Source organism: Cervus elaphus, chromosome 9 (assembly GCF_910594005.1).
Source record: "Cervus elaphus chromosome 9, mCerEla1.1, whole genome shotgun sequence".
Lineage (NCBI taxonomy): Eukaryota > Metazoa > Chordata > Mammalia > Artiodactyla > Cervidae > Cervus > Cervus elaphus.
In genome coordinates, this window is record NC_057823.1 from 23389239 (window position 1) to 23412458 (window position 23220).

The 23220-nt window shown below is 53.9% G+C and overlaps 1 protein-coding gene across 4 annotated transcripts; it reads left to right on the forward strand.

The window, feature by feature from the left end:
- Positions 1-135: 135 nt before the first annotated feature.
- Positions 136-14754, forward strand: SGTA (small glutamine rich tetratricopeptide repeat co-chaperone alpha). Of its 4 annotated transcripts, none has more exons than XM_043912062.1 (12): positions 136-288; positions 7093-7230; positions 7814-7920; positions 8100-8184; positions 9093-9192; positions 9503-9607; positions 10374-10512; positions 11205-11267; positions 12401-12438; positions 13133-13222; positions 13405-13526; positions 13607-14754. In XM_043912062.1, exons 2-11 carry the CDS (start codon positions 7131-7133, stop codon positions 13517-13519), a joined length of 942 nt encoding a protein of 313 aa, XP_043767997.1. In that variant the 5' UTR covers positions 136-288; positions 7093-7130; the 3' UTR covers positions 13520-13526; positions 13607-14754. The 4 variants fall into 4 exon arrangements, with proteins under 4 accessions (XP_043767997.1, XP_043767999.1, XP_043768000.1 ...); XM_043912064.1 differs by having other exon boundaries at positions 13790-14754; XM_043912065.1 differs by having other exon boundaries at positions 10374-10476.
- The last annotated feature ends 8466 nt before the right edge of the window (positions 14755-23220 follow it).

A 23220-nucleotide genomic window follows, 5' to 3' on the forward strand; every position in this document is an offset into this window, starting at 1 on the left:
CGTCCCATGATGCACCACTCCATCCCGGTTGTAGGGGGCAAGTCAGTTCTGATTTCCGGCCTCCGTTCGCTCGCAGTGGTTAGTTGCCCTAACGACCAGCTTGTCCCAGCCTCTAAAGTGCGTCACTTCCCCCTACACCAGCCTCGATAATTGGTGCGCCTGCGCAGAATGAAAGCCTGAAGGCGCTGGCTCCTTCTGCGCAGGCGTCGCAGTTGGGGGGCGGGCCCGGGAGGCGCCGTGGTGCGCAGGCGCGGCCGTCGGTGGGTCCCGGGTTCGGCTGCCTGAGAGGTGAGTCGGGGGGCTCGGCGCCGGTCCGAATGGGCCTGAGGTCCGCAGTTCGGGGCGTCTGAGGCTCCTGGAGTTCCTGTGCGCGTAGGAAGACGTTGGTCCGAGGCCCGGGGTCGCCATGATTTGCGGAGTGCTGTGAGTGGGCGGCGCGGAGGGGAAACTGAGGCCAGACCGCGTCGGGCAAGCCCTCGGCTGCCCAGGTTTCCTTCCCCCGGACTCCAGGCCAATGAAATGCGGATTAGGAGGCCCGGGGGTGGATAGCGGGAGGCATAGCGCCCCGCACGCAGTGAGCACTCGCTGGGTGTCCACTGTATCCCGGAAACACGTCTTTTTGAATCGGGGCCCCGGTCCTTGGGGTTCAAGTCGGGACTCCCTGTCCCGGCGTCTCCACTGTCCACCTGGGTGACCTTGACCAGCCTCTTGGCTTCTCGGAGCCTGTTTCCCCCTCCGTATAACGGGCGTCGTCACAGTCCCTGCATGGAGTAGGAGGACTTCCCGAGAAGGCTAAAGCCGCAGGGCCCCCAGCGCGAAGTGACAGCTCCAAAGGATCAGCAGCTGTTAGTCCCATTTCACGAGGACGACCTCTGCCTGTTGTGCCGGAGACGGGGGCGAAATCTGGCACTGAGGACCGGCTCGTCCACCTCTGCTCACTGTGGGAGCTTGGGCAAGTCGCTTGCCCCCTCCACGACCCTTTCCTGCCACGAATAGGGGCTGTAGAAGTATATGTCTCTTAAGGTCATTGTGAGGCTAAGTACACGTGGAACCCTCTTTCATTAGGTTCTTGTTACTTGTCTAGAGGTTCCTAGAGGACAGATGGTTTTGTTATCAGATGCCAGGAAATGCGTGAGCACTCTGCATCTCCACCCAGCAACGTTTCCCACTTTTTTTGGTTGGTTTGTTTCTCTCTCTGGTTATTTGTTTTGTCTGCTTTTTCTCTCTCTAGGCCAGGCATTCTGTCCTCTCAGGGAACACGGGGCCATGTCTGGGGACATCTAAGACTGTCACAACCAGGGGCGCTCCTGGTATCAAGGGGGTGGTGACCAGGGATGCTGCTCCACATCCGACAGTGCCCAGGATGGCCCCGCGGAGAACAGTCTGGCCCTCAATGTCCACAGTGCTAAAGTATGTCCTACCTCAGACTAATGGTTCTTCACCCGTGGTCTCCAGAGGAGGTGAAGGGTGTGAACCCCCAAGAAATCACTTGCAAGGTTTGGTGTGGGTGTCCACTTTTGTGGGGTGAGGAAAGGGTATTTTGGAGTTTGGAGCTCTAGGAATCAGGTTGCGCAGGTTCAAAACCACTGATGTGCATCTTCCCTGGATGACCTTGGAGGTTGCTCCCATCCCTCTGGGCCTCAGTTTTTCATGCTGTACAGTGGGAGTTCGATTAAACAAATGGTGACCAGGGGGCCAAGTGCCACTGCAGCCTCTTTTTTTTGGGGGGGGGGGGAAGGGATCTAGTTTCCTGACCAGGGATTGAACCAGGACCCCCCTGCATTGGGAACATGAGGGCTTAGCTGCTGGACCACAGGGAAGTCCCTTCAGCCTGTTTTTGTGAATGAGGTTTTGTGGGATAGAGCCCACTGGATCACACACATGTTACCTGGGGCCTGGGAAGCTGAACGTCCTCACTCTGGCCCTTCTTTTCGGAAGATGTTTGCTGACCCCTGAAATAAGCCAGTGTGGGTACAGCATACAGCTCAGGCCTGTAAGTGCTGGGCACTCCAAGGGTTTCATTCAGGGCTTTATAATTAAGTCTTTCTGGAAGGGTGAGTGGCCCTAAATTGGGTTAAATGCTGCCTTGTATTGAGAGCTATAGTCTTTCTTATAAATTTTTGTCATTGTTGTTTGTTTGTTTTTGGTTGCACTGAGTCTTTGTTACTATGCATGGGCTTTCTCTAGTTGCAGGTAGCGAGGGTTCTCTCTAGTTGTGGTGTGTGGGCTTCTCATTGTGGTGGCTTCCCTTGTTGCAGAGCAAGGGCTCTAGGGCACCTGGGCTTCAGTAGTTGCAGTTATGGTGCTTGGGCTTAGCTGCCCAGCCACATGTGGAAATCTTCCCGGACCAGGGATCGAACCCATGTTCCCTGCATTGGCGGGTAGATTCTTAACCACTGGACACCCAGGGAATACCTGAGGCTGCAGTGTTTTTAGTGAGAAAATGGAAAGGTGAGTGGGGAGCCAGCAGGGCTTCTGAAGGCACTGGGAGGCTGGCGCTGGGTCCCTGGCCTCAGCCACACCCCAGGGCCATTGTCCGTTCCCGGCCAGTCTCCTGCCTGCACCCCAGGCCTGAAGCCAGTGCTCCTGGAGCCTTCGGGGCCTCACAAAGCCCTGCTGTTTTTGTGAGAGAGAACAGTCCTGCTGAGGATTCTGTTCCCCAGCCAAAGCCTGACAAGTCGGGATTGTTCCCGAGCCCCTGGTGCCCAGTAGCAGCTGAGGAAGAGTATGTGCCAGCGTTTCTGGACTCACTTTGCTGGGAGCAGGAAGGTGATGCGGGCCACCCAGAGGGAGGAGAATGGCCACTCGCATGGACCGCCTGTGTCCAACCGGTGCCAGTACCACTGCAGACTCGCAGTCTCTTGTCTGCAGCCCTGAAACCCAGCGTGCATGTGTGCTGAGTTGCTTCAGTCATGTCTGATTCTTTGCAACCCTGCGGACTGTAGCCCTCTAGGCTTCTCTGTCCATGGGATTCTCCAGGCAAGAATACCGGCATGGGTTGCTGTGCCCTCCTCCAGGGGATCTTCCTGACCCAGGGATCAAACCTGCATCTCTTCTGTCTCCTGCATTGGCAGGTGTGTTCTTTACCATTTGAGCCACCTGGGAAACCCTGTGTAACCCAGAATACTCGGCGAATGCAGGATTTACTGAAAGTTCTCAGCTGAGTCATTTGGCCAGAAAATCTGCCCTTTATTTTTCCCACTTGCTGTGTATCAGTGATTTTCAGCTGAGGGTTTGGTGACGTCTAGAGGCTTTTGTGATTGGCAACACCCTGGGTGGGGGGGGGGGGGGGATTTTCCCAGGATCGAGGGTGTGAGGGAGAGGGATGCTGCCCGTTCCCTCACAGCTCCCAGGACACCCCCTGCACAGTGACCTGACCCCTTGTCAGCTGTGCCGAGGGGGAGGGCCCCTGCATTCACATTTGAGAAAAATATTGTCTGATCCCTGTTAACACCGGACACCAGGATAAATTCCCGATGGTCAGACAGTGTGAACCGGAGAGCCCCAGTGTCACCTCCCCACAGTGGGTCACCTCCCCGCCCTTCCACTCAGGTGTGTATTTGAATATGATCAGCGTCCCAGGACCTCAGAGGTCACATGCTGATGGAACCATCTTGTCCCATCCCACCCCACCCCACCCCCTCTCCCAGAAGATGGATGCAGAGGGTACTGTTAAACACCCTTCAGTGCACATTCTCCCCAGCCCCCTGTGTCGATAGAGCCTGGGGGAGACACCTGCATGAGGTGCTGGACTCTCCCAGCAGCCTCCATTACCCTGTTTAATAGGAGAGAGTGAGGACATCCACTGGGCCCCCTTCAGATGGGACGCGGAGCATCCCAGCTCTGGCACAGGGGGTGACGTGGAGCTGGCCTCAGATGGAGACTGCTGGGCCTGAGGCATTAAGACTGTAGGGCCTAGCATCATCCCTGGGTGGGCTCCAGGGCCCTGGTCTTGGCACTCAGCGTGTCAGATTGGGGACCAAACCTTGGGAGGAGGTCCTGTCATAGACCAGAAGAAGCCCTGGAAGCGGTAAGCCGGGCAGCAGTGGCCTCAAGGGAGACCTTTGTTGGGTGAGAGGGTTGTTAGCAGCACATGCGAAGGTCCTGGGGTAAGGCGGGGGGTGGGGCTGGAAGAACTGAGAGTGTGCAGGGAACACATGTGACTTTGTCTCTCAATTCCCTGGACCCCCAGCAACCCCTCAGAGTCACTCCCTCCGTCCTTACAGCTTGGTCACATAGACGTCAGGTTGCCTCTTTATTTTCTTAAGTAAATGTCTGTTGTCACAGAGGCCACATTTATTCCCTGGGAGGGAAAGCAGGACCGCCCCCCCCCACCCAATACCCTCCCAGCCCAGCATGAATCTCAGTGACCTAGTGCTGCCTCCCATGGGTCTGACGGGCAGCCATGCCCCAGAGTGCTACCTGGAACACACGGGGGAGCCCCAGCTACCCAGTTCTGTGACCTTACCATGTCACCTATTGACATGTGACCCCCCTCTGGGAGACCCTGACACCCTTCCATCCAGTTCAGTGAGAAGTCAGCAGGGGGGTGGGGGTTGAGCTGGTAACCATGAAGGCCAGGTGGTAAATTCTCTGGGGTTTGGGGGCAGTGAGGAAAACCAAGCATGTTACGGAGGCACTTCTATAGCATACGAATGCAAAAGACATTTTCAGCTAAATGAGTGGCTGCCAGGTGTGGCCCTTGACCCTTGATTTAGAGCAGAATATACGAAAGGACTAGGGTCCTCGGGTCTCAGAGGTCTGCATCCTAAAAGGACCACTTTGAGCTTTGAAAACAAGTTTTTTCTAATTACAGTAGAATACACATAATGTAAAATTCACCATCCTAACTATTTCAAAGTGCACAGCTCAGTGGCATTAAGCACATTCACATTGTCATGCAACCATCCCCACCCTTATCTCCAGAACTTTCTCATCTTCCTGAACTGAACCTCCAACCTCATTAAACACTGATTCCACTCCCCTAGCCCCTGGCCCCACCATCTACTTCCTGTCTCTATGGATCTGACTCCTCCAGAGACCTATGAGTAGAGCAAAACAGTATTTGTTCTTCTGTGTCTGCTTCTCTCACTGAGCATCATGTCTTTAAGGTCTGTCCAGGTCGTAGCAGGTATCAGAACCTCCTTTCTTTTTAAGGCTGAGTAATATTCCACTATGTGGACGGACCACATTTATTGATCCGTCATCCATCCACTGACATTGGGTTGTGTCCACCTTTTGGCTGTGGTGAATGAAGCTGCTGTTTGCAAAACCAATACCTGTAAAAACCAGGTGGTGAAGATGGTGAAGACAGGGAAGCCTGGCATGCTGCAGTCCATGGAGTCGCAAAGAGTAGGACACGACTGAGCAACTGAACTGAAAAACCAGAACATAGTTGACATTTTGGGTGGCAGCTTGCTGGTTCAGCTGGGGAATGTGACTCAGCACTGGAGGCTTCCCTGTCCTCTGAGCAAGTGAGCTGTGTGGGTTGGTCTCCACGGCCCCTCTGTGTTGTTCCTACGGTCCTGTGGCTGCAGTGCTGGCCGTCTGCCCTCTGTGCCCTGGCCCGTCTTGACCTTAGACCTCCCAGTTCCAGGGATACGCTTGAGCCAAAGGCACTTGCTTGGTAAAGGCTCATTGTGTCCAGAAATGGGGGAGGGAAGTCATTCCGCTTCCCCCATCCCGAAGATCTTTGGGGAGTGCGACAGTGGCCAAGCTGCCCTGTCCAGCTACATAAAACACTGCTTTTTCAAGTTCACTTTTTAGAAATTGAGATATTCACATCCTATAAAATTGAGTAGACTTCAGTACATTCACAGTGTTGTACAACTGTCACTTCTACTTCCAGAATATTCCAAAAGAAGCCCCAGTCTGTGACAACTAGGGACCCACTCTCTGTGTCTGCGGGTTTGCCTGTTCTGGACATTTCCCATCAGTGGAATCGCACATCGTGTGCCCTTTTGTGTCTGGCTTCTCTCCTTTCTTTAAGCTGTCAGTGATGTAGTTTTCTGCAAACTGGAAACAGAGGCCTAAGTGCCTCCAAGGTCACATGTCTTGAACCTGAGGGCCGAGGGTGGACAGCACCTGCCTGCTCTCAGCCAGCGTGCAAAGCCTGAGGCTTAGGACTTGCTCTAGTTTGATTTACCTGCCGCTGGCCAGTGATAGGTTAGTGATAAGTCGGCCAGGAGGCCACCCCTCAATTTCCAGGCCACACAGGCTGTTCACCCCATGGGAGCATGTTAGGGGAAACAAGATACTTCACATTGCACATCCCAGCTGCCAGGTCAGCCCTGCACAGCCCTGGCAAGCATGGGCTGCCCTCTCTGAGCCTGTGTATTCTGTGACTAGGAGGTGATCCCCTGCTAAGGGCGAAGCTGCAGGGAGGTGAAGTACCTGGCACATCATGGGACTGTGGGGGCCTGCCTCCCCAGCCATGACAACCGTAGGTGTCACCAGGGTGCCCTGGGAAGGGTCACACAAGGCCTAGGAATACAGCAGGTTGTGGTGGAACCCAGAGGAGGCCCTTGGGCGGCCTGGAAGGGAGGGAGTCAGTGCCCTCTGGGCCTTTGGTTTGCTCAGGCCCACCTGCTGGTCCTGTCTGACCCTCATGGACAGTGCTTGTCCCCCCAGTGTTTGGGACTCAGAAACTGTCAGAATGTTTTCTTGTCCTGAGCATAGAGAAGCAGCAGGTGGGGCTGTGGCCCACCCTCTGTGTCCCTGGGGAGCCCTATGTACCCCATCCAGCTGGTGAGGAGTGATGACCACTGGGCCCAGGGCCATGTTACCCTGCAGGAATCAGGCGGGACTACAAGGGGCTCTGGGTGGCCTCAGTGTCCCCTATGTGAAATGGGGAGAATTAACTTTCCTGCCTCTCTTGTTGAGCAGATACAACTAGCCAGTGAGTTAAAGTGGCTCCTGTAGGGTAGGGGGTGTGTGGGGCGGGCCTGGATGGTCTGGAGCAGGAGGTGCGCGATGGTGGATGTGGGGGGCAGAGGAGGAAAGGCCTGGCTGTCCCTGCCACCCTGTCCTCGTGCCCTGGACCGTGTCTGCAGATCCTGAAGCCCCCAGGCCTGTCTCCTTCTATGTCTGCAGGTCCTGAAGCTCCCAGGCGTGTGTCCTCCCACCTAACAATGGACAACAAGAAGCGTCTGGCCTACGCCATCATCCGCTTCCTGCATGACCAGCTCCGGCATGGGGAGCTCTCATCTGACGCCCAGGAAAGCCTGGAAGGTATGTGGGGAGTCACTGCTCTCCCTCCCTCCTTGGAGCTTGGGTCCTCTGCCCGCTGCTGCCAGCTGCTTTCCCCCATCCTCCTCCTCCCTTCCCCCATCAATGCCCAGGAGCTTTGTGGGACGAGTGTGATGGGCTGGTCCCTGTCCTCTTTCACAGGGAGGGACGCTGGGCCTCGTACTGGTTTTCTGTCACTTTCTCTTACAGTGAGATACAGCCCCCTAGAGTTCTGAATCCCCCAGTTGAATGTGTGTCCCTACCTACCAAAGATGGAAATGAGGCTGTGGAACCCAGGCCAGACCCAGCAGTCAGACCACCTGGGCAGCCCCAGCATTGTGACCCCACAGAGAGCCCTCAGGTCACCATCTGCTCCCTGCTAGGCAGGGATAGCACCGTCCCCTCTCCTCCCGGCCTCAGGGCTCGAGGGGTAGGTCCGTCCTCCACTTCCCGAGGAGTCAGAACCACAACCGATGCATTCCGAGGCCTTGGCGAGCTGGCCCGAGAAGGGAAGCTCGAATCCTGCCTGCCAGGATCACAGGCTCGGGGCTGGGGTCAGCAGAGCACATCTCCGTTCCCCTGGCAGTTGCCATCCAGTGCCTGGAGACCGCTTTCGGGGTGACGGTGGAGGACAGTGACCTCGCGCTCCCCCAGACTCTTCCGGAAATATTTGAAGCAGCTGCCGCGGGCAAGGTGAGCCTTTAGGTCCCACGGGGCCATGGGTTGGTCGCAGAACAAGGACCTGAGTCACCCCCAGAGGCATGAAGGGTGCTGAGCTGGGAGAGGGGCGTGAAGGGTGCTTAGCTGGGTGGGGCAGGGGGACGGTGGTTTCCTACTGCCTCTCCAGCAACTCAATTTCGCTTTTGGGACAGGAGCTGCCGCCAGATCTGAGGAGCCCCCAGGAAACCCCGCCTTCAGAGGAGGACTCGGCTGAGGCAGAACGCCTCAAAACTGAAGGTGAGGAGCGCCCCACGACCTGGCCTCCAGGGGCTGCAGGAAGTAGAAGCCAGCCAGTCCGTCGGAATAGATGGCGAGCTAGCCTTGGAGTTGGGGTCAGGGGCTTCTACATGGATGTGGAGAAATAGAGAAGTCAGACCCTCAGTAGGAAGGATGTAAATGGCAAGGCCACTGTGGAGCTTCCCAAGTGGTTAGAGTGATCGTATGACCCAGTGCGTCCACCCAGGGGTGTGCCCAGAAGGTGTGCAAACACATCCACAGAGGTGCTTGTGCACTTGTGCTCATAGCGGAAACTGACCAGTTGCCCATCAGCTGATGAGTGGATACACACGTGTGGTCTCTCCACACTCGGGAATGTCGCTTAGTCCCAGAACGCGGTGAAGCACTGACACTTGCTCCTATGTGGACAGACCCTGAGAACACGATGCTCAGTGAGAGAGGCAGACACGGAAGGACACACAGGCGTGTGATTCCACTGATGGGAAACGTCCAGAACAGGCCAGTCCACCGACATAGAGGGTTCCTGGTTGTCAGGGACTGGGGAGTGGTGACAGCTATTGGTGCTTATTTTAGCTGATGGAATATTCTGGAGTTAGTGGTGATGGTTGGGCCACTCTGCACATACTAAAAACTGCAGAATTATATACTTTTAAAGGATAAGAGTCATGGTATGTGAATTCCATCTCATTAAAACTGGGCTGTTTCTGAAGGAATGAACAAGAGTGATGGCATCCGAGGCTTAGCTTCCCAAATGGCACAGCCAGGGCAACGACAGTTGCCACCACCCTGACCTGTGTCTGAATATCATGTCCTGGGCCCTAAAACCCCATCCCCTCACAGGGAAGCCAGGAGAGCCAAGAACGCCACCTCCGACCCCAGAATGTATGTTTTCTTTTGTTTTTCTTCAGGAAATGAGCAGATGAAAGTAGAGAACTTCGAGGCCGCCGTGCACTTCTATGGGAAAGCCATCGAGCTGAACCCTGCCAATGCCGTCTACTTCTGTAACAGGTGCAACCTGGAGCATGGGGGAGGAGGGAGTTGCTGGCAGGGGCCTGGGCGGGCTGAGGGAGAGAATGGGAAGAGTGGTCGCACCCAAGGGTGGGGTGGCGATGGCTCAGCTGCCACCCTAAATGACGCACCTGGCCAGGTGGGTAGCCAGGCGTGAGTTAGCATGAGCAGGTACCAAGCATGGGCACTCAGCTTGCCTGGGCCTTCCACTCGGCAACCCTGCCTCTGCCCCACCGGGTAGCCAGGGAGACTGGGCGAGGGGCTGCGAGTAGGAGCTGGCTCCCCGACCTTTCTGCTTGTCCTCCCCCAGAGCCGCAGCCTACAGCAAACTGGGGAACTACGCAGGGGCAGTGCAGGACTGTGAGCGGGCCATCTGCATAGACCCGTCCTACAGCAAGGCCTATGGCAGGATGGGGTGAGTGTGCCGCCCATCCACCCCGTGGACACCGTCTGCCGGGGGCGCTTGTGTTAGGGATGAAGCACCACACCATCCCAAGTCCAGGCTGACACCTGAGCTTCTGACCCCCTGGCTGTAAGTCTCAGTTCTCATGACCCCTCCCTGGGCTCAGTGATTCCCCGGGAGGCTCACAGAAGTCAGGAGAACATGTCATTTAGGTGATTTTTCTTTTTTTAATATCTCTTTGGCTGTAACGGGTCTTAGTTGTGGCACATGGGATCTTTTAGTTGTGAATTCTCAGTTGGGGCATGTGAGATCTAGTTCCTGGACCAGGGATCAAACCCAGGTGCCTTGCATTGAGAGCTCAGCATCTCAGCCACTGGACTGTCAGGGGATTCCTGTGTCATTTAGTTTAATCAGCTTTTTGTGAAGAACACAGATGGACAGTAGATGGCAGAGACATGGAGGGCGAGGCTGAGAAGGGTCCCAGGCAGAGCATCTCTCCCCATGGGGTTCGGGGTGCACCCCACCTGGCACTTGGGGGATCATCAGTGGAGGTGGGTTTTATAACTGTCACTAGCACTTCTCTCTGTGGATGTTGGGGGTGGCTGGCTGGTGTCCTGGCCTGCAGCCCATCCTGAGGCTCCTCCTTGGCATGAACTCCCGGGTGGTCCGGGGATACACCTGAGACCAGCGCTGCCAAGCAGGGAGGCAGGGTTCTGACCCCCCGCGAGGACTGGGGCTGCCTCCCGGCCCCCCGTGCCCTCTGCCCCTCCGCCCGCAGCCTGGCGCTCTCCAGCCTGAACAAGCACGCGGAGGCCGTGGCCTACTACAGAAAGGCCCTGGAGCTGGATCCCGACAACGAGACCTACAAGTCCAACCTCAAGGTGGCTGAGTTACGGCTGAGGGAGGCACCCAGTCCCGTGAGTCCCCTGGGACAGCGGCTGGGGGCGGGGCAGCTGGGGTGGAGGGCGAGGCCTGACCCAGGTGTGGAGACGCTCTGGTGCTGGGGGCTGGTCCTCTGTTCAGCTGGGTCCTGTCCTGAGAGGAGAGGCCGATCCCAGAAACAGAAGGGGGCGTGTCACCCAGGGAAGCCACACCTCGGGGTGGGGACCAGAGCCTGTCAGTGGTTCCCTGGGGAGGCGTCAGCCCTCAGGGCCAGCAGGCTCAGGGTAGCTAGTGTGAATGATCTGAGGTGACCAGGGTGGGGACCGTGGCTCCACCTGTGCGGCCCCGTGAAGGAGGGGTCATGTAGGCCTGCGCTGGGAGGTGTGCAAGTGAAAGGTGCAGTCGGGTGTGCAAGTGAAAGGTGCAGTCGTGGACAAGTTGGTTACTGTCTCTAAGGACTTACTACCCTCGGGGGGCACTGTCCCTTCTCAGTCAGCATCACAAAGTAAAAGCTGAGGTTAACATGCTGAGCTCCTCCAGGGTGACCCACACATGGTGTTCCCTTCTACAAAGCTCCCTCTGGCTGCAGGCCTGGACCGCCTGAGCTGCAGGGATGCCCAGGATTCCAGCAGGCCCCCCGTGGGAAACCTTACCCCTCACTTCCTGGGGACTAGCCGTCGAGGTCCTGTGTCCCGGCACCACTGACCAGGGCTTTTCTCATCCACAGACGGGAGGTGTCGGCAGCTTTGACATCGCAGGCTTGCTGAACAACCCGAGCTTCATGAGCATGGTAACGGCCCCACCTGCCCCCGCTGCCCCTGCCTACAGTCAGAACAGCCACAGACGTCCCAGGGTGGGGGTACCTGCAGCACCCCCTGTCAGACTCCTCAGTGTCAAGCACAGGGGGCAGACCGAGCCCACCTCTCCCAGCCCTGCACCCCCTGCTGAGCCCTTTCTCGGTGTGGACACGGCGACTGCAGAGTGTCTACACCTGCTCCCTGAGGTGCCGATGAGACTTGGCAGGGCGTGGGGCCCCAGAGAAAGGCCACCTTCCGTGCAGAGGAAGGTGTTCCACACAGGGCATCCCCTGGGAGCAGGCACCTGGCATGTCCACGCGCCTGTGCAGTTCCAGGTGGTCTTGCTGGTCCTCAGGGCTCACTGCTGGCTCCAGGGGCCCCAGGGTCTCAGACCATCAGGAAGAGGAGCTCTAGCTGCCAGAGAAATGTCTCTGGCCCTGTGAGAAGTGTCCGGCCTCCTATGTTGTAGCTGGGCCTCTGCTCTCATCCAGGGACAGGTGGCCACAAGGCAAGAGGACACCCAGCCAGGGAAGGCAGCTGGCAGCGGCCACTCCTTTGGCCTCGCCCATCGGGGTCAATGATCACAGCCCCCTGAGGCTTTGTGCAGTGCTGTTAGTACCCAGCCATGCCTGGTGCTCGCACGGCTGTGACCTGAGACAGCCACAAAGGGTGGTGGACAGGCCATGGCCAGGTGGTAGCGCTGTCTTGCCCTTTTTGGAAAGAGCCACAACCTGGAAGTCACCCCCCTGACCTCTGTTCATGTTTGTCTTAAAATTGGCCCAGAGGAGATAGTCCCAACTTGGTGGGGGAGGGGATCAGTGCAGGGGAGATTCCCAGGTGTCATCGTTTATCCACAGAGGAGAATTGGGACCAACTCTTCTGGGGCTTCCCCCGTTCCGGGTGGTGACGAGGTACCTGGAATCTCCTAAGATGAGAGTCCAGACAGGATGAAAGTAGGGAAGCAGGGGAGGGTTGCAGCACATTAGGGGTGGTAAGGCCTGGGGAAGAGGCAGGCGGGCGCCCTGGGTGCTGGACTGGGGGCCCATGGTGCTCACAGGGTAACCTTGTCAGTGGCAGAATGCGTTGGGGAGCCTGCCCCATCTGACAGGTCTATTCTCTTCTTCAGGCATCAAACCTGATGAACAATCCCCAGGTTCAGCAGCTGTAAGTGACCACTGTTCTCCTTTGGGTCTTTTTGAAATACTTTTTGGCTGTGGTCTTAGTCGCGGCACTCAGGATCTTCATCAGTGTGTGGACTCTTAGTTGTTACATGCGAGCTCAGTAGTTGCAGTGTGTGAGCTTAGTTGCCCCATGGCATGTGGGATCTTAGTCCCCCAGCAGGGATTGAACCTGCATCTCCTGGATTGCGAGGCAAATTCTTAACTACTGGACCACTAGGGAAGTCCTCTCTTCTTGGGACCTTGTGGTCAAAAATTATTGTGGTAAAAGATGCATACAGTTTCCTGTTTTAGCCATTTTAAGGTCTATAGTTCCATGGCATTAAGTACACTTATAACGTCCCGTAGCTGGTCACTGCATTCTAATTCCAGAACGTCCGTCACCCCAAAGTGACGGTGTTTCACATCAGTGGACTCAGACATTCTGTGGACTTTGGTGTCACTGGCATGGCCTGGTGTCCCTGGGGGGCAGCACCGCCCCACTGAGAATCACTGTTTTTAAGTCAAAAATAGACGTTCCTGGGAAAGTTGGTGAAATTGACAGGTTACAGTCAGAAGGGTGGGCTCAGGGGGAGTTGTGTCCCAGGGGACGTCTCTTGCCAGCAGAGGGGAAGGGTCGAGCAGGGCCGCAGGAGGAAAAGGGGGCTGAACTGTCTTCAAGTCCAGGACTCTCTCTGCAGCATGTCCGGCATGATTTCGGGCGGCCACAACCCCCTGGGGACTCCCGGCACCAGCCCCTCGCAGAATGACCTGGCCAGTCTCATCCAGGCGTGAGTGGACCTGCCAGGCGGGGCTCCTGGGTGGGGCAGGGTCCAGGATTCCTGGGTGCTCTCTGGGGCCTCGTCCTCCAGGGAGTGGTCCCTCCAGGGGCATGTCAGGTGGGGAGAGGTGGCTGGGTGGGTGCCTTGGACCTGGCTGAGCCCAGGCACGCCTCCCCTGCTCCCACCTGCAGGGGCCAGCAGTTCGCTCAGCAGATGCAGCAACAGAACCCAGAGTTGATAGAGCAGCTCCGCAGTCAGATCAGGAGTCGGACTCCCAGTGCCAGCAACGACGACCAGCAGGAGTGACCGCCCTGTGAGTCCCTGGGGCTGGGGGGCACCTTGGGCCCTCAGGTCTCTTGCCGGGTGGGCCCACTCAGGTGTTTCTCCCTCCAGCCTGCCCAGCGCCATCGGGTCCTTCCCAGCCTACAGGAAGCCTTCTTGACCTTTTCCGTCTCCTCCCATTGGATCGCCCACGAGAGAAAAAGCACTTGGACCTGCATGTTAAGCCGGATTTTTATGATGTTTACTTTTACCTCCTCCCCTCCCTCCCTTTTTGTACTCTCTCACGGCCCCCAGATCCTTCTTGAAACAGAGCCAGCAAGCTGTGAGTGCAGACCAGCACCCGTCTCCCTCCTGGCCCCCTGCCCTGAAGACCTGGTCACTAAAGTATTTTCTAGAACATTCTGAGGTGGGGGTGGTCTTCTCATCGGTCTCCGAGAAGTGGCCCATGGGGTGCCCTGGCCCTGAAGCCCCTTCTTCAGCCCCCGCCTGCCCCCCCCAGTCTGTCTGCAGGGCCTCCCAGCCCCCGAGAAGCCGCTTTCTGAGTTGACCTTGGCCTCCCTGGCCACCCCTGCTCGAACGAGCTCACTGCCAGCCAGCCCGGCCCAGCAGACCCGGGTTCTCACACGAGGAACTCCAGTTGCAAGTGCCCCGGAGGCAGTTTCTGCGCCCAGCAGGGGCCGAAGCAGACATCTTGGGTGCACACGACCCATTTCTGGGACTTGAATTCCAGTCCAGTGCTCGGATGGACTCGGGTCTGATCGCCATGCTTTTCCCAGTACTTAAAACCGACAGACTGCGAGGGGCCCTCTCATGACCTTTGAGCTGGCTCCTGAGCCTGTCCCAGCCTGGCTGTGTATCCCAGCCACTGCCCTCTGTTCACAGGTGGTCCTGCTGGCCTGGCTCCCCTGCATCCTCAGCGGGCTCTCCTCCCGCTTGGGGGTCGGGGCTACGGGGGTCCCTGATGGCCACCTGCCTGGGCCTGAGATTGCCAGGCAGCCACCGTGGATGTCCCTGCAGCCCAGGGCAGGGTGGAGAGGGTCCCTGGCACCGCTGCTCGGGCTGCAGTGTTGGCGATGGGATCGCTGGAGGCTCCCTGGTGGTGTTGGGTCGTGTGGGAGGTGACCGCATACCAGTACCGTGTATGTAGGTAACTCGTAGAGAGACAGCCCCACACACATCCCACGAGGCATTCTAACTCAAATGAGTGCTACCATGGTGACGAGATAACGTGTGGGTAATAAATAGACCTCGTGACCTCTGCCGGCCTCCGTGTGGACCTCTCAGTGCCGCTCTGCCTCCACCCCCTCACCTCCCAAAGCTTCTAGGAACCTCCAGTGTGGACCCTGCATGGGTCACCCTGAACCATTGACCGAGGTTGTGTGTGCCTTCCCTGTCACCATGGAGACAGTCTCACAAATTCAGTGGCCTTTAACCACACACAGTGTCTCCATCCTGGAGGCCAGAAGTCAGACTGGGGATCCCCTTGGGCTAAATCCAAGTGTGGATGGGTCTGGCTCACTCCCTGTTCAGAGGCTGACATGTGTGGTGTAGGTGCAGGGGGTGTCAGGCTTGCATTCAACTCCCCTGGGTTGCTGGGCTGTGGAAATGCTTTTGGGCCATACCACTTTCTTTGACTGTGACCTCTGTGGCTTCTGTTGGGCGTACTCATAGCCTCTGGTGACCTTGAGCTGCTTTGTCCTGCTGAGGTGACCTCCCTCTGTTCCTTGCCACTTGGATGGTCACAAAGTAAGTTCAGAGGGGAGGAGGAGTCTGTCCCCCATGCTACTGTGGGCATGAGAGGTCTATCAGAGCAAAGGGAAGGCAGGTCCTGGCTAAGTCCCAGAGAAGGGTGGGCTGGCATTTACGTTGCTCCAGCTACCTGCCTGAGGAAGTGGTCCCTCTTTAACAACTGAGACAATAGACTTCCCCAGCGGTCCAGTGCTTAAGACTACACACTCACACTGCCAAGGGCCTGGGTTCAATCCCTGCTCTGGGAACTAATATCCAGCAAGCCATGGGGTGCCGCCAAAAGCAAAAGTTGCCACAAACTGAGCGGTTCAGAACTGGTTCCTGCCCAGTGTCTGTGGGTCAGAGACCAGTGAGGCTCAGCTGGGGCCTCATTCTCACCTGCCCACAGACCATCTTGCAGAGTTTAGTCTACCGTGTGGTAAGTCAAGGCCTAACCTCCCTTAGCTCTGTGCCCTCGGCTTCCTGTATTCATTTCCTGGGGCTGCCGTGATACTACAGACTCAGGGGTTTAAACCACCACACATTGACCCTCTTAGTTCTAGAAGCAGGAGCATGGAATCAGTTGGTCCAGTCCAAAAGCAAGGTGTCTGCCAGGGCCCTGCCGCTTCCAGGGACTCCAGGGGAGGGTCCTTCCTGCCTCTTCCAGCTTCCAAGCCTCAGTGTCCTTGGCTTGTGACCACATTACCGCAGTCCCTGCCTCTCTTCACACAGAAGCCTCTCCCTTGCTGTCTGTTAAAACGCTCTCTGCCTTTTCATGATGACACAGGACATTCCCTCCTTGGGTGATCCAGGATCATCTCTGTCTCAAGGTCCTTCATAATGCCACCTGCAAAGTCCCTTTTGCAGTGTAAGGAACCGTACTCGAGGGTCCTGGGGATTCAGACGTGCACACCTCTGGGGGTCAATAGGTAGCGTTCCACAACTCCCCAGGTATTGCTGTCAACACTTGCTTCACCCTAGCAGCAGGAGAGAGGGAGCCTGGCTGGCTTCAGCTCCCAGGTTGGAAACAGGTAACAGGGCTGTCTCAGGAACGATGGTCATCCATCTATTCTGTTGGTCTAAGTCACACACTGACAGGAGGGGATTATGCAGGGCATAACCTCTAGGATGTGGGATTTGGGGTGCCTTCGGATCTGTCCGCCGCAGGCTTGAGTTCAGTCGAGTCTCCCAGCCAACGAGAGGGGTCTGATTGCGCAGCCTCTGTGAAGTGCATACATGTTCAAAAGTGAATCATCAGGTTCCAGGTCTGGCAGGAGTCTTGGCATCTCAGGTCTTTACCTCTGCCACCTTCACTCCCCCAGCTCACCTCTGTGTCAGTCTCAGTTTATGCCAATCCATTTGAGCAAGAATTCTTCAGAGAGAAAAATCTAAGACTTTACCAACCTTCTGGAGTGTGCTTTTGGCAAAATTATTTTTTTGGCTGCATAGCATATAGGATCTTAGTCCCCTAACCAGGGACGGAACCCGCGCCTCCTGCAGTGAAAGCACAGAGTGTTAACCACCGGACCACCAGGGAAGTCCCTCAGCAAAGTCTTAATGCCCCACTGTGCCAGTTAAACCTGTTCCCTCCTTGTCTGCAATGAGCAAGGATGGGCTGGTGGCCCCCAGCTCAGTGAGGAGGATGAAGTCCCCATCTGGGCTGCTGTTGAAATCATCTGAGGGTCTTTATCCCTGATACCTTTCTCCCACCCACCATAAACTCTGAAAATTCACCTAGGTTGGTAGTTGTCAACAGAGGAAATCTTGCCCCTATCAGGAGACGCTAGGTGATACCTAGGGATATATTTGGACATTGAGACTGAAGGATGCTCCTGGCATCAAGTGGGTAGGGACCAGGGTTGCTGCTCCATACCCCAAAGGGTTTGAGAAATATTGGTCAAGTCCAGGCATTCTCCTGAATTTATTTAGTGAGCCCCCTACTGGTTCTGCAGGCTTCTCAGGTGGCTCAGTGGTAAGAACCCACCTGCCAATGCAGGAGACACAACAGATGTGGGTTTGATCCCTGGGTTGGGGAGATCTTCTGGAGCAGGAAAGGGTAACCCACTCCAGTATTCTTGCCTGGAGAATCCCACGGACAGAGGAGTCTGATGGGCTACAGTATGTGGGGTCCCAAAGAGTAGGACACAACCAAGCAGCTGAGCACGGACATGCTACTAGTTCTGCATTTTATTTTTACTTATTTATTTGGCTGTGCTGGGTCTCAGCTGTGGCAAATGCAGTGTTTTTTGTTCTTGTTATTGTTGCAGCATACAGACTCTAAGTTTCAGCATGCAGAATCTAGTTCCCTGCCCAGGGATTGAACCCAGGCCCCCTGCCTTAGAAACACAGAGTCTCAGCTATGGGGCCACCAGGAAAGTCCACCAGGTTCTGTGTGTTAAGCAAGCATCTCAGGGGATTGGGACAGACCTGTTTGGAGAAGCCCATGCTGAGCATCACTGTTGACACAGGAATAGGAGCCGTGTTTTCCAGGAGCATCTAACATGTCCCGCAGGTCTTCTTAGATGGTCTGGGTTCCTTCCCTCCCATCCCGTGTGCCCATCTCAGGGAGGCCCTGCACAGCTTCTTCCAAACTGACCCCACACCCAGTCTAGGTGTACAGGAAAGATCCAGAAACATTCTGTTTTGGAACCACTGGACGTGTGGGGAAGAGGGAAATGAAGGATTTAAAAAAAAAAAAGGAGTCACTGTCAGCATCTCATCCCAGAAGCCAGTGGCTTCTCTAGGTGACATGATCATGATGAGATGTGTGTCCTGGAGAATCACTGCTTGATCCCACACGAGTGCTGTTTTTGTTCAGCACTAAGTTGTGTCTGACTCTCTGTGACTCCATGGACTGCAGCACACCAGACTTCCTTGTCCTTCACTATCTCCCAGAATTTGCTCACATTCATGTCCATTGAGTCAGTGATGCCAACCAACCATTGCATCCTCTGTCGCCCATAGAACTGTGACCTCTGTGGCTTTCTGAGTATTACTGTCAGAAGTGCATTGAGTAAAGAAAAAAAAAAGGCAATTAAACATAGATTTAGCATAAGTCACGCCTTGGAGAAAGCTTCCAGGAGTGGGTTGAGCTTTGAGATTTAAGGCAGCTGCTGCTACAGTCCACGGGGTCAGGAAGACTGTTCTCTGCATCCCCACACCCTTGGTGCATAAATCCTAGGAGCTAGATGGCAAATCCCACCCAAATTAAGTCCAGTGGAGCAATGAGGTGGAAACAAGGTGTGTCTCTCTTTAGCAGAAGCACGGGGACTCACCTGGGAGCAGTTCTGGCCCCTAGAGACACCAGGGGATGTCTGGGAGACAGACATCTGTGCTTATTATCACCTTGGGGACCAGGGATGCTGCTCCACACCCCACATGCTCAGGACGGCCCAAATCTGAGAATGATCCTGCCTTGAATATCAGCAGGGCCAAGGCTGAGAAGTCCTGCACTACAGCACAGAGTAGACCCTTGATAAACGTGTCAAAGAAACAAATATACCAAACCATTTTGCCAGCAGCAAAACATTATTTTTTTCAGGAGAATTCCCTGGCGATCCGGTGGTTGAGACTCCATGCTTTCACTGCCAAGGGCCCAGGTTCAGTCCCTGGTGGGGGATCCAAGATCCCTCAAGCAGCTTAGCAGGGCCAAAAGATATTTAAAAAAAAAAAAATTAACTTGATCACTGGCTCTAGGATGTCCCTGTTATCTTTGCAGGAAAGATTTCATCCCAACCTAGGTAACTTGAAAACCCCAAACTGAGTTGGCTTCCACACCCGATCTGACCCCTCCCCAAAATCGACCCCAGCCTTTCAAAATGAATTATTTGAATCAATGATCAGGACACACACTGAACCTTCCGGACTTGGCCCCCATATGTTAGAAGTTGAGGCCACCAGAGGGCGCGCAGGCGCCGCCTGCATCCGTGAGCATCAGAACCACAAAGAACACCTTCGCGTCCGACCTTGAAACCATCCGGACTTGAGCCTAGAAACGGCCCGCGTCCTAGAGACTGGGTTGCACGTTTAGAGCCAATTCTCGTTTCAGAATTTTAAGTCATCCTCAACAGGGACGTTCTGTGAGGCTCTGTGCTGTGGTGGGATCACCACTCTGGTTGCCTGATGTGATACTCGGTCACAGAACGGGGGTACCTTCCGCGGTGAAGTTGGAGGCTGCCGACCACGAATTCATCTCAGCTCAGGGCTGTTTCCACGGTCTTCTTAAGCTCTCGCGGACTTGGGGAGGAGGTCGGAAATCTTTCTCCCTCTCATCACTGTGCTTCTTAAACTTTTTATCTGCGTGTAGCATACGTGCCCAAAAGTGCACACACTATAAGCAAACAGCTCAATGAATTTTTTAAATTTATTTATTATTTTTTGACTGCTCCAGGTCTTGTTTGTTGCATGCAGTATCTTTTAGCTGCAACATTCGAACTCTTAGTTGTTGCATGTGGGCTCTATTTCCTTGCCCAGGGGTTGAACCCACATCGTCCACTGCATTGGAAGGTGGAGTCTTAGCCACTAGACCACCAGGGAAGTCGCGACATGAAATTCTAGAGCTGAGCATCTGGATACCCTAAAACCTCTGAATATTCAATTTCACCCAAGCTCCGTCCGCCCACCCGCCCTCACCACCGCCGCCCCCCCACCCCACCGCCCTGGGAATGTATGCCCAACAGCAAGCTTCATGAATGGCCACGCAGTGGCACGCAGAGGAATTATGGGAGCAGTGCCCTTACCGAAGCCAACACTGGAAACTACCCAGCTGAACAACCGTGACAGAATTGCAGCTGTTTGGGGACCGGTGGTGGGAGGGGCAGGAGGTCATTTTTTTCAGTGGGTGAGTTTATGTTCACTATCTTGATTGTGAGGATGGTTTCTCAGGTGTGTACATATGTCAACACTTATCAAACTGTATACTTAGAATATGTGTAATTTATTGTACATCATTTACACCTCAATAAAGCTTTTCAGATGGGTATTTCTGGTGGGTATTTTTGGAGGGGCCATGCCACGTAACATGTGGGATCTTAGTTCCCCAACCAGGGGGACTGCCCCCTACAGTGGAAACAAGGAGCCCTAACCTCTGGACCTCCAGGGAATTCCCTGTTCAGATGGTTTTATTTCCTATTTCCATGAGTATCTGCACAGTTTGAGTATCTTTTCCTGTACTTATTCACCTCTTGTGTTTGTTCTCCTAAGAATTGTCTGTTCATCTCCCTTCCTGTTTTATTTTAGGATGTTTGCTTGCTATCAAGAGCTCGATTTCATCTATTTTCAACATTTCCTCCTGGCCTGTCCCTTATCTTTTGAGCTCATTCAGAATCTTTCACGATGGGAGATTTTTCAAGTACTCAGTGCAGTCAAATTTGCCAATTTTTTTTCTGTTGTACTCTGAAGATACCTGCTCTTATATAGGTCCTGGAGTCTAGGAAGCTTTCAAAAATATGTCTGGAATTAATAAAAGCTTGAAGCTATGCAGTTCCTTCTCTGAGCAGCCTCCTCCTCTAAAGATTTATGAATAAATATTTCACATTATTGGAGGAGGAAATGGCAACCCACTCCAATATTCTTGCCTGGAGAATCCCATGGAGGAGCCTGGCGGGCTACAGTGCATGGGGTCGCAAAGAGTCAGACACAACTGGGTGAATAACACACACATTGCACTTTATGAATTCTCCTATAGGAAGGGATCCTGTGGGCAGTTACCTGGTGTGCTGCTATTATGAATGATCATTTTTGTTGTTGTTGTGAATTATGGAAAACAGAAAAAGAGTCAAGTCACTGTGTGTCCAGTAGTGAAAATAGCTACCACACATATATGGACTTCCCAGGTGGAACAGTGGTAAAAATCCTCCTGCCAGTGCAGGAGATGCAAGAGACTCATGTTTGATCCCTGGGTGGGAAAGATCCTCAAGAGTAGGAAACGACAACCCACCATGGACAGAAGAGCCTAGTGGGCTACAGTCCATAGGGTCACAAAGAGTCAGACACAACTGAGAGACTGAGCATGCACACACACCCCACATATATACAATGAATACTATTCAGCCATAAAAAAAGAATGCCATTTGCAGCAACTTGGATGGAGATCAACATATGAAGTAAGTCAGAAAGAGAAAGACAAATACTGTGTAATATCATTTAGACCTAGAATCTAAAATATGACAGAAATGAACTTACCTATAAAACAAAAACAGACTCACAGACCTAGAGAACAGACTTGTGGTTGCCATGGGGGAGGGTGGCAAGGAGAGGCTGACTGGGAGCTGGGGATTAGCAGATGCAAACTATTAACACAGAATGGATAAACAACAAGGTCCTACTGTATAGCGCAGGGAACTATATTCAATATCATGTGATAAACCATAATGGAAAAGAATATGAAGAAGAATATATATATATATTGAATATATATATATCTGAGTCATTTGCTGTATAGCAGAAATTGACAGAACATTGTAAATAAACTATGCGTCATTAAAAAAAAATAGCTACGATATATTGCATGCTTGTCATGAAGCAAGTTCCATACAGGCAGAAAGTGGCATTAAACGTTAAGAACTTATAGACTTGTCATACTTAACCTCTGCAAAGCCAAACTTAGTCTTCTGACACCTTCAATGTCTGTGCCTCCTCCAGTCTTTCCTATTTTAGTGAACACCACTGGGATCTATCTAACTGCTCAAACTAGAAAACTACAAGTCATCCTCAACACCTCCTACTCCTACAACCCACAGACAAACCAGCACCAATGCCAAGTCCTGTCAGTTCACTCTCCAAGATGGATTTCAGATTCATCCACTTCCCTGCATCTCCCTTGTGAATGCCCTTGTGTAAACTAGCATCAGTTCTTGGGACTTCCCTGATGGTCCAGTGGTTAAGACTCCGAGCTTCCACTGCAGGAGGCACGGGCTTGATCCCTGGTCAGGGGGCTAAGATCCCACATGCCACACAGTGCAGCAAAAAATAAAGAAATAAAAATAAACCAGCACCAGTTCTTCCTCAAATTACTCCACTGGTCTCCCTGCCTTCACTTGTTCCCTTTACAATTCTGTCTTTCTGTGGATCGGGCATCCAGGTTCACTTAGCTGAGTCCTTAAAGTTCAGGATCTCTCAAAGGCTTCAACCAAAGTGTGGACATAGGTCTCAAAATCACTATAAAGCTTCAGTTGGATCACCAGCTTGTACTTACTTGCTCAGTTGTGTCCAACTCTTTGCAGCCCCATGGGCTGTAGACCACAAGGCTCCTGTACCCATGGGATTTTCCAGGCAAGAATACTGGAATGGGGTGCCATTCCCTATGCCAGGGGACCTTTCCCACCAGGGGTAAAACCGTGGCTCTTGTGTCTCCTACATTCTTTATCACTAGTGTCACCTGGGAAGCCCTCACCAGCTTAGAACTCCTCAATGAGTTTTCATCAGTGAATCACAGTGCATTGATGGGGAAATCCAAATGCCTTAACGTGGCTTCTGGGGCTGACCTTCAGCTCTCCTCATCACTCACCAGCATCCAGCCAGCCTGGCTTTTCAGTTCCCCCAATATGACCAGCTATTATTTTTTGCCATGTGGCATGTGGGGTCTTAGTTCCCCAACCAAGGATCAAACCCATGCCTACTAATGGAGTCTTAGCCACTGGACTGCCACAGAAGTCCTCTCTTTTTTACTTTCACATCAAACATTCTGTCTCCTCCCCTACTCCTCACCACTCTTTGTTTGGTTAATGCAGAACTCTTTTTTTTTTCTGAATAATTCTTAGTACAATCTACAGTTTTCCATTTATATATGTATTGTTATCTTGTGCTGCATAAAAAATTACCCCAAAACTTAATGGCTTACCACAACAATGTTTATTAACTCAAGTTTCTGTGGGTGAGGAATCCAGATTCACCTAGCTGAGCCCCCATTTCAGGATCTCTCAAAGGTTGTGACTAAAGTGTCCACTGGGCATGAGTTGTCTGAATGCCCAACAGGAGCAGGACCCTGCTCCGAGATC